This window comes from Mandrillus leucophaeus, unplaced genomic scaffold, assembly GCF_000951045.1.
Source record: "Mandrillus leucophaeus isolate KB7577 unplaced genomic scaffold, Mleu.le_1.0 Scaffold76, whole genome shotgun sequence".
Classification (NCBI taxonomy): domain Eukaryota; kingdom Metazoa; phylum Chordata; class Mammalia; order Primates; family Cercopithecidae; genus Mandrillus; species Mandrillus leucophaeus.
In genome coordinates, this window is record NW_012108252.1 from 669,623 (window position 1) to 679,240 (window position 9,618).

At 37.5% G+C, this 9,618-nt stretch overlaps 1 protein-coding gene across 1 annotated transcript in view; it reads left to right on the top strand.

Moving 5' to 3' along the window:
• The window catches only part of SLC44A1 (solute carrier family 44 (choline transporter), member 1), a 111,723-nt gene that overhangs the window by 69,021 nt on the left and 33,084 nt on the right, over positions 1 to 9,618 (top strand). The window contains exons 7-11 of the mRNA XM_011966358.1: positions 1,424 to 1,563; positions 3,033 to 3,219; positions 4,764 to 4,929; positions 5,699 to 5,855; positions 6,564 to 6,647. Coding sequence (XP_011821748.1) covers positions 1,424 to 1,563; positions 3,033 to 3,219; positions 4,764 to 4,929; positions 5,699 to 5,855; positions 6,564 to 6,647 — 734 coding nt within the window. The remainder of the gene's footprint in view (positions 1 to 1,423; positions 1,564 to 3,032; positions 3,220 to 4,763; positions 4,930 to 5,698; positions 5,856 to 6,563; positions 6,648 to 9,618) is intronic.

Below are 9,618 nucleotides of genomic sequence, written 5' to 3' on the forward strand. Positions count from 1 at the left end.
AAACATTCCCCTTGCTCTCAAATGTTTTTCACCAATTTCTGGTAGTTTTGATTTGTTTCCTCCTCTTCAACAGATGGAAAATTTGTACTTACTTGGTGTTTGCCAACAAATAGGCAATGGAATTTGTCTTTGACCTCGTTCACTCTTGAGTGCAGATGTTGATGTACCTCGACTTTACTTCAGTTTTTTATCTCCCAGACATTTATCGTATCAGCCACACACACACACATCTCTCTACTCTGAATTATCCATTTTTTTACTGTGACCTACAAGGCCTTACAGTATGGTCTGGTCCCCAGCTACCTGTCTGCCCACATCTCTACCACTTTCTGCATTGTTCATTGCAGTAGCCACAATGGTCTTCTTTCTCTCATACTAAGGATGATTCTACCTCAGCCTCTTTGAACTTTGCCTAGAACACTCTTTCCTTAGATAGTGTCATAGATTGCTCTCTGTCTTTGATTCCGTTGCTCAGTTATCATCTTACTAATACCAGTGAGGCCTTGCTTACCCATGATATATAAAATAGCAAAGCTTTCCCTACCCAAACACTCTATATCCTTCTTACCAGGAGATCATTTTTTCTTTAGACTTAATATATTGTATTTTTCCTTGTTTTCTTATTTTTCCCCCCCTACTATTACATAAGTTCCATGAGCAGCAAGAGTGAGGACTCAGCCTTGTTTACTGCTCTATCTCTAGCTAGAACAATAGGTGCTGTAGCATTCAAAATGTTTGCTGAATGGGTTGAAGGTAGGTATGTAAGTCAGCTCTCATATGTGGAGGTAGGTTTGTCTCCGTCTTCAGTCTTGTTCTTTGAATCTCTCAACCAGTGTTGGAGATTAAAAAATGCTCATCCCTAGCACCCACCACTATCAGAGGTTTCCTCTTTGTTCCTCCCTTTGGAGGGAACTGTTCTTTTGATTTGCATGTATTCGTTGTACAAATATTTAATCAACTGCATTACTGTGTCAGTGCAAGACACAGAGGTATCTGTGATGAGTACAACAGAGAAGATCCTTGCCCTCTTCAAGCTTCATTGATGTTTTCTGTGATGCTTATTTCCTTCCTTCAGCCTCCTCAGCTTAAATGCTGAGGCTCTTTCTTTGTGATCAGTTCCTCTCAGGGGTGTATGCTTCTACTGGTTCGCTCTTAGCTTCATAGTCAATAATAAATAAATTTGAAGGAAGCTTATTTGATACACTGAAGGATTTATAAGTGCTTAATATGGAGGATGATAATAGAGTAATGGACACTTTCTTTATGCTGGCAAAAAGTTATCGCTACGTACTTCCCAGCCAAATGGATTGTCACTGCATTAGTCCCATGATGATCAGTAGGAAGGGTCAAGAAAATTGAGAATTTATGTTACACATTTTCTTATGCTAATTACTGCATTAAAAATTGGGTCTTTTGTCTCCAGGAGGCACAGGTGTACTATGGTGGCTATATGCAAAGCAAAGAAGGTCTCCCAAAGAAACTATTACTCCCGAGCAGCTTCAGATAGCTGAAGACAACCTTCGGGCCCTCCTCATTTATGCCATTTCAGCTACAGTGTTCACAGTGAGTTTAGGCTTTGGCTTGTCTTTTGGTTTTGTGTTTTATTTGCAGGAGATCATTAATGGAGCAGAAACTCAAATCTAGCTTTTGCATTCCTGACCCTGATCTCCAGTAGATAATGTCTCTGTCCCATAGTGTATGAAACACTAAAAAATCTCCTGAAGGATTCCCTCAGGGATGAGTGCTATTTGATGAAACATTTTTTCTACCCTGACTGCTTTTTGAGAGAAGATTTTCACCTAGAATATTTACATTACCATTTGCTTACAAGAACATATTTCTTACTGTCATAAGATAATTACTTTTTAAAAATGATTCCCTTTACTGCAGAAAAGTATGTTAAAAAATATATCATTCCATTTACTTGTTCACTAATTATCTTCCCATTTGTCTTTCAAACTTTTCATTTAACAATATGGCGTTATTTCAGAAATATACGTCTGGTCAGGTACAGTGGCTTATGCCTATAATGCTAGCACTTTGGGAGACTGGAGTGGGAGGATCACTTGAGCCCACGAGTTGTAGACCAACCTGGGCAAGATAGTGAGACCCTGTCTCCATAAAAAATTAAAATCAGCTGAGCATGGTGGTGTGCACCTGTGGTCCCAGCTACTTGGGAGGCAGAGGTGGGAGGGTCACTTGAGCCATGATTGTGTCACTGCATTACAGCCTGGGCAACAGAGTGCGAACTTATCTCCAAAATATATATGTGTATTTTTGTGTGTGTGTGTGTGTATGTGTGTGTGTGTGTGTGAGATTTGCTGCTTAGGTATTAAGCAATAAAATTACCAATTAACATGTGGTTAAATAATTTATATGTATATCTTTGGTTCATCATTATCTTCTCTCTGAAAAAAGAAAAAAAAATCATTACTTCTAAGAGCAATCCCAAGCTTTTTATTGAGCATCAGAAACAAAAAATAAAGCCACCATAAAACCATTGATGCCAAAAGATATTTGTTAGTTATTGTTATACAGATATTACAACAAAATATGAATGAAATCTCATTTTAGGTACAATTTGCTGTGCCAGCTGCTGGAGATGGGATGTGGGGGTGGGAGGAAGCAAGGGGTGAATCTGACACAGATCCCACTTTTAAGGAGCTGTTGGTCTAATAAGGAAGATAGAAATAAAAACCTCATTTTTGTGGTGTATCTGTTTAAATAAAGAGTCTCATCCTGACTGACAATATGTTTTGATTCATAATGAGTGGCAAAGGGAAAAGGAAAAAATTCTAGGATGTATTAATAAGTTGATAAATCCTTTATATTTTGCTTTAAAGGACACTTGGTAACCGTAATATACAATTGACAATAAATATTGCAAGAGAGATACTTACTGCTAAAATATTATTGAAATTCAAAGAATGCTACCTCCAGGTTTGGGGGTAAAGGGTTATGTTAAAAATTTCCACTATTTTCGGTTTCTGTTTTCACTACTTATAATAACTGAAACCATTCTCTCCATACAGGTGATCTTATTCCTGATAATGTTGGTTATGCGCAAACGTGTTGCTCTTACCATCGCCTTGTTCCACGTAGCTGGCAAGGTCTTCATTCACTTGCCACTGCTAGTCTTCCAACCATTCTGGACTTTCTTTGCTCTTGTCTTGTTTTGGGCGTACTGGATCATGACACTTCTTTTTCTTGGCACTACCGGTAAGAAGATATGCTTCTTTCTCTGAGTGACAAACGTGATTTGCATTCCAGTATTTTAGAACATCAGAGAGAGGTGATTCTTCAGACATTTGTTGGTGACGGTCCAATAGCCATCAGAACTTGTAGTGGTTATGGCTCTTCAACAACCTACTCCATATTCGTCTTTTTTTTTTTTAGACAGTCTTGCTCTGTCACCCAGGCTGGAGTGCAGTGGCGCTCTCGTGGCTCACTGCAACCTCCACCTCCCAGGTTCAAGCGATTCTTCTGCCTTGGCCTCCTTAGTAGCTAGGACTACAGGCACGTGCCACCATGCCCGGCTAATTTTTGTATTTTTAGTAGAGACGGGGTTTTACCATATTGGCCAGGCTGGTCTTGAACTCCTGACTTCATGATCCACCTGCCTCAGCCTCCCAAAGTGTTGGGATTACAGGCGTGAGCCACTGCTCCTGGCCTTTTTTTTTTTTTTTTTTTTTTTGGAGACAGAGTGTCTCTCTGTCGCCCAAGCTGGAGTGCAGTGGTGCAATCTCAGCTCACTGCAACCTCTGCCTCGCAGGTTTAAAAGGATTTTCCTGCCTTAGCCTCCCGAGCAGCTGGCACTACAGGTATGCACCACCACGCCTGACTAATTTTTGTATCTTTAGTAGAGACAGGGTTTCTCCATGTTGCCCAGGCTGCTCTTGAACTCCTGGTCTCATGTGATCCGTCCACCTCAGCCTCCCGAAGTGCTGGGATTACAAGCGTGAGGTAGCGCGCCCAGCCCATATTCGTGATTTTTTAGAACATCCTAGCCATGTAAGTCTAGATCAGGGAAGGCCTGAAATTGCATTCTAATTCTGAAATGATCATGAATTTGAAGTAAGTTCTGGTACTGACTCAGACATTTAGATTCCTTCTAAGATGAACCAATGAATGCAGTGTCACTCAGGAGTTACCTCAAATCCCAAGTATAGCCAAGGATATACTTACTTCCTTGAGAGTTTCTAGTTTGGAAATGATCTGACCCTAACTAGAGCTCCAAGTGAGGATATAGTTAATAGTTAGACACTCAGACTTTCTTACAGCCATACCGAATATCAAAGGTTAAACTTAAATGGAAGTATCATAAGGATAGTAAACTTGTATGTAACTATGTAACTTATCTGTCCATTCAGCACACACACTTAGCAATTGAATATAATAATAATTTCTGTACTTTGCTAAGAAATCTATAATGATTGGATAAATAATAGGTCTTGAAAAAAACTGAAGTGTTTGAAAATTCATGGTTAAACTAAATAATTGATAATATAAGAAGAATTTTATCAAATAGAACAACTTTTAAAAGCTTTATATGATGCCTCTGAGGGCATCAAAATGCGTAATAGTACAATTCTTAATTTCACAACTTTTCAAGTGATAGTTGTTTTTGTCCCTTTATGAAATAGCACACGGATCAGAAGGTTTGTGGCTTGGGGTAGGGGGGCCCTACTGCCTTCTATTTAATTGCCGTATTTCTGGATTTGTACTTTATGTGCTGCTTCTTTCCTCCCTTGATATTTTCCTAGGCAGTCCTGTTCAGAATGAGCAAGGCTTTGTGGAGTTCAAAATTTCCGGGCCTCTGCAGTACATGTGGTGGTACCATGTGGTGGGCCTGATTTGGATCAGTGAATTTATTCTGGCGTGTCAGCAGATGACAGTGGCAGGAGCTGTGGTAACATACTATTTTACTAGGTGAGAATTTGTTGTTATTAGAAAACTCAAGTTCATCTAAGGGACGGTGTCCACAGGCTGGAGGGGAAGGGAATCAGACTGGGGCTGGTAGGAGTTTCATTTCTTTAACAAAATAATTAGAAATGAGTATGATAGAGTGTTATATATAGTTGATAATTCTGGGAGGTGGTCAAATGAGAGATTGTTGTTTTATTCTTTATACTTTTCTGCAATTGTCTCAAAAAATTTATCGTGATGTCACAAATTGTATTTGGCAGAAGAATAAATCTTATAGTGGTGCCATACGTACTTCTGCTTTGTATAAAAGTCCATCAAAGGACAAGTCTTTTTAGTTTGTTTAGACCGGAAGAAGTGTGAGTTCCCTTTGCTAACTTTACTGCCAAATATGAAAGCTTTAGGCCTCATAGTTTTCTATTATAATTATATGCCAAGTCTAAATTGAACATCTTTTTAAATTCTGTTTTCTGATTATGTGGTTAACCCCATAAGTATTCACTAATAAAAGCTTTCGGAGCATAGTTTTATTTAACTTGAAGTATTAGAGCATCAGAACCCCATGAAACCATAGAGCAATGACATTAATTTTATATAGCATGTGTGTAGCATTTGTAATAGTTATATATCACTTGGCCATTTTGTCATAAGACAAAATAAGAATGATGAGCTGATTTTTTTTTTTTTTTTTCACTGCATTGAACTCTAAACCATACCTGTGTTTCCATCCTGATCTAGGCTTTGTTTTAATTGTCTTTGTTCATTTTTTAAATAGGGATAAAAGGAATTTGCCATTTACACCTATTTTGGCATCAGTAAATCGCCTTATTCGTTACCACCTTGGTACGGTGGCAAAAGGATCTTTTATTATCACATTAGTCAAAATTCCGCGAATGATCCTTATGTATATTCACAGTCAGCTCAAAGGAAAGGTAAGAGGAAAATGCATTTCTGTACTTTCTGTGGGCACATTCCAGACCTCAGTTCTGCATGTAGAAAAGCACCCAATAATGTTAAATACAAAGTTGTGTTTTCTTCAAAGTCTTTACGAGGCAAAATCTAGCCCTTCTACCCTGTCTCCCACTCATGCGCTCCGTATGCTCTGGCAAAATTCATCCAATCACTAGTTAATAAAGTTTCCTGTGCTGCTCTTCCTCTCTGTTAACTCACATATCTTCCTTATTAGAACTTCTTCCCTATCCTTGACTGTGGGAATAACATGCATTTCAACATAGTTTAGCTCAAATTCTACCCCTTTGCAGAAACCTTTCCTGATTCCTGCCATCTCCCAAACGATGCTGTCTCTTTGTTCTCCACTCTTATAACACTTAGTATCTATACTACATTCTGATTGTAACTTTTTTGTATTTAGTATTTTTTTCTCCTACTAGATCGTAAGTACCTTGCAGGTGTTACAAACTTCGTTGTATCTTATGCAATAGAGACTAAATAAACATTGAATTTAACTTATTAAAAATAATTCAGTCATTATGTTTTAAGGAGGAAGTAGACAAGTGTGGAGGCTTTGAAGCATAAATTGTGATTTTAAAATTTTTATTTATTTTTCTAATGTTTGAAGTCTTCTATATGACAGTTTGATTCTTTGGTTTTTTGATTATTTCAATTTTTCCCCTATCCAGGAAAATGCTTGTGCACGATGTGTGCTGAAATCTTGCATTTGTTGCCTTTGGTGTCTTGAAAAGTGCCTAAATTATTTAAATCAGGTAAAATATTTTAAAAATAAATCTAATATTTACTTTCAAAGATAGGTTCATTGTTTCTTCTCCTAAGCTAAAATAAACTTAATTGAAAGATGTTATGTTTTTCTTGTGGTATTGTACATTGTACCTTGATAAAGTATATCTATTTCAATCATATTCTTATTTTTTAAATTAATGTATGTGCTTGCAAAGGCTCATTATTATTTTAATTTTTTCCAACTATTATTTTAGGTTTAGGGGGTACATGAACAGGTTTGTTACATAGGTTATTATTTTTATTTTAATAAATAGATAAAACATCACTAGGATTTGTTTTTCAGGGAAAGCATTTATCTCTTATCCCTTAATTCACATTTCTTCATTTTTTAAGTTTTCCCTAAGAATCTGACTACTGTGGCTATTATTATCCTTTCATTTTTAAAAATGTTGTTTGAAAACTTCAGTGTAAAGCTGTTGTGACGCTTTATCTCTCTCTGCAACTAGCTACTATCATTCAAACTAGTGTGCTCTCTATGCTGATACTTTTTTTTAGGGGGGGGTCCCCAACTGCTAAACACTATGATATTGGCCTGGGAAATATTATCAAAGGAAGTACTACTTATAAGCTTGAATGGAAGAATTGATATTTATAGGATAAAAGGGCTTAGGGGAATGGGTTAGTCCTCTATCTATCTAATATCTGAGGATCTAGGAGTCTCTGTGGGGCATTCCTTCCTTCTTTTCTTTATTTTTTAAAGTTACTTTTCCATTCCCTAAAAATCAATTCTAATGTATTAATGCCCTCATCTAATAGGCCAGAGGTAAAATTGACTTTCTCACCATTTGCCGCTAAGTGATTAAAGAGTAGCATTGCACTTTCCATTCACTTCAGGCTAGTCACAGGTTGATAGTTCTATGGTCATGGTATTGAGCATGCCTGGACTTTGCTTTACTGGGCTCTGTGGTTACTATGAGAAAGTAGGTATGATGTTTCATTAGCAAAATACATTCTTATAGGTCATAATATTCCCTATGGATGTATAAGTGTTTGGAAGCTCATTCTTAAAATAATTAGTAACGGCCATAACAACCTGAAAAATTGGGTTCTTTAAAATTGGTTTGAGGCCAAATCATCTTTATCAGAAAGTTGGTGGATACACTAAAGATGATCATAATTGCATTTTTATACCCATCACTAAGTAGCTTATCCTTGGAGAGGTATGCTAAGCCCAGATCTCTAGTCTCAATCCCACTGCCGTCCCCCAGGCACCTTTTGCTTTTGCAGTTTTCTGAGTGTGCCTGGGATGACTTCCAACACCTGAGTAGTTCCTACTGAATCTTAATGATTCTGCCTGAGCGTCACTCCAAGAAGCCATCCTTCACCACACCAGCCCCTCTTCTGAGCTTCTAACACTAGGTCATACCTTAATATTCAAATACTAACAACACTATATCGAAGTTATCTATTAACTTTACCTTTACATTTCTAGCTCCTTTAAAGTAAAGATCTTCTTTTTCTTGGTCTCCTTAGAAGCTAGCACAGTGCCCAATATACAATAGGTGGTCTTTTAGTGTTTTCTGAATGAACTGTTAATTATATTAGTGAATATTTGGACTCAAAAAGACTAACAGGGTGATACAAAACTATAAAAATCTTGAAAAGGAGATGTGCAGTTATACTGAAGGAAGAAAACACATCATATGATATCAAGATAGTCGATTAAAAGGTTACAAAAATCAAAGGTTTTGAGCATATCCCAAGCTAAACATTAGTCAGTGATTTAGTACCAACAACCGTGAGATGTTGATCTTTTTTGTACACATTTTGTCCATTTTGGTCAGCATTTTGTAGGCATGATGTTTGAAGTTTTAAGTGGAACATTAAAATAGTAGTAAATCAAACATGTGAGCAAAGGCTTAGGGAGAGTTATTCTGAACTCATACTTTGTAGTTCTGTTTGGGAATACAAAGTGCTACAATGTGGGGACTGATCACCCGCAGTGCTTCATGTCTCCTGGGCTCTTAGGAAATGCCACGTTTGAAATGTGGTCAACACAACTCTTTAAGGCTAGCATTATTTTCTCATCTATTTATATACATTTATATAAATATATATAAATATATATACATTTCTGAGTGGCATAAACAAAAATATGGTTTATTATAGAAAATATGCAGACATCTCAAATTTTAATGATTCATTCTGTAAACTAAGACACTGATGTTTTTAAAGAAAATCTATTGAGGTCAGGCACGGTGGCTCATGCCTGTAATCCCAACACTTTGGGAGGCCGAGGCAGGTGGATCATTTGAAGTCAGGAGTTCGAGACCATCCTGGCCAACATGGTGAAACCCCATCTCTAATGAAAATACAAAAATTAGCCAGATGTGGTGGCTCATGCCTGTAGTCCCAGCTACTCTGGAGGCTGAGGCAGGAGAATCGCTTGAACCTGGGAGGCCGAGGTTGTAGTGAGCCGAGATTGAGCCATTGCATTCCAACCTGGGCAACAGAGCGAGACTCTGTCAAGAAAAGAGAAAGAAAGAAAGAAAGCCTGTTGAAATTAAGATTTGCAACACACTTGTAATTTTTATGACTTTGAAAAAGTCTAAGAATTTAGAACAAAATTGGATAAGGCATACAGTATGAGTTTGACTTTGTGCCCTGTCTTAATCTGTTCAGGCTTCTATAACAAAATACCATATGCTAGGTGGCTTCTAAACAACAGAAATTTATTTTTCATAGTTATGTAGTTTATGAGAACTATCCCCATAGTTCTAGAGGCTGGGAAATCCAAGATCAAGGCACCAGCAAAATCAGTGGCTTGTGTGGGCCTGTTTCCTGGTTCAGAGATGGCGCTTTCTTACTGTGACTTCACATGGTGGAAGAGACAAAATAGCTCTTTGGGGTAATTTTTTTAACAAGGGTACTAATCCCATTCATGAGAGTAGACCCCTCATGACCTAATCACCTCCCAAAGACCCTACCTACTAATAC